The sequence below is a fragment of the Eimeria mitis genome, genomic scaffold (genome assembly GCF_000499745.2).
Source record: "Eimeria mitis Houghton genomic scaffold, Emh_scaff4670, whole genome shotgun sequence".
In the NCBI taxonomy this organism is placed as follows: Eukaryota; Apicomplexa; class Conoidasida; order Eucoccidiorida; family Eimeriidae; genus Eimeria; species Eimeria mitis.
Genome location: NW_013572975.1, coordinates 3,158 through 3,489, shown reverse-complemented (window position 1 = coordinate 3,489; position 332 = coordinate 3,158). Strand labels below are relative to the sequence as shown.

Sequence of the window (332 nt, the reverse complement as noted above, 5' to 3'; positions counted from 1 at the left end):
TGCTGCTGCTAGCAGCAGGAGGATTGGTGAGGTGTTGCTGTTGCTGCTGCTGTTGCTGCTGTTGCTGCTGCTGCTGTTGCTGCTGTTGCTGCTGTTGCTGCTGCATCGGTGATTGAGCGCTTGCCGCTTCTACTGCAGCACGCACTGCATCTGCATCTACTGCTGCTGCTGCTGCTGCTGCTGCTGCTGCTGCTGCTGCATGCATGCAGACGGGTCTACAGCTAGTGTTGCTGCGCGGCGGCAGCAGCAGCGTGGCTCTGTTGCTGCTGCTGCTGATGTGGGGGGGGGCCTATTAAAGAAGTTTTTGGAGGAGGAAGCGGGAACCGATCCCA

The 332-nt window shown here is 59.0% G+C and overlaps 1 protein-coding gene across 1 annotated transcript in view; it reads right to left on the bottom strand.

The window, feature by feature from the left end:
- EMH_0076940 (uncharacterized protein) overlaps positions 1-205 on the bottom strand; it is a gene marked incomplete at both ends in the record, with an annotated part of 1,147 nt that extends 942 nt beyond the window's left edge. Inside the window, one exon of the mRNA XM_013499786.1 lies at positions 3-205. Within this exon, the coding sequence (XP_013355240.1) occupies positions 3-205 (203 nt within the window). The remainder of the gene's footprint in view (positions 1-2) is intronic.
- Between the last annotated feature and the right edge of the window lie 127 nt (positions 206-332).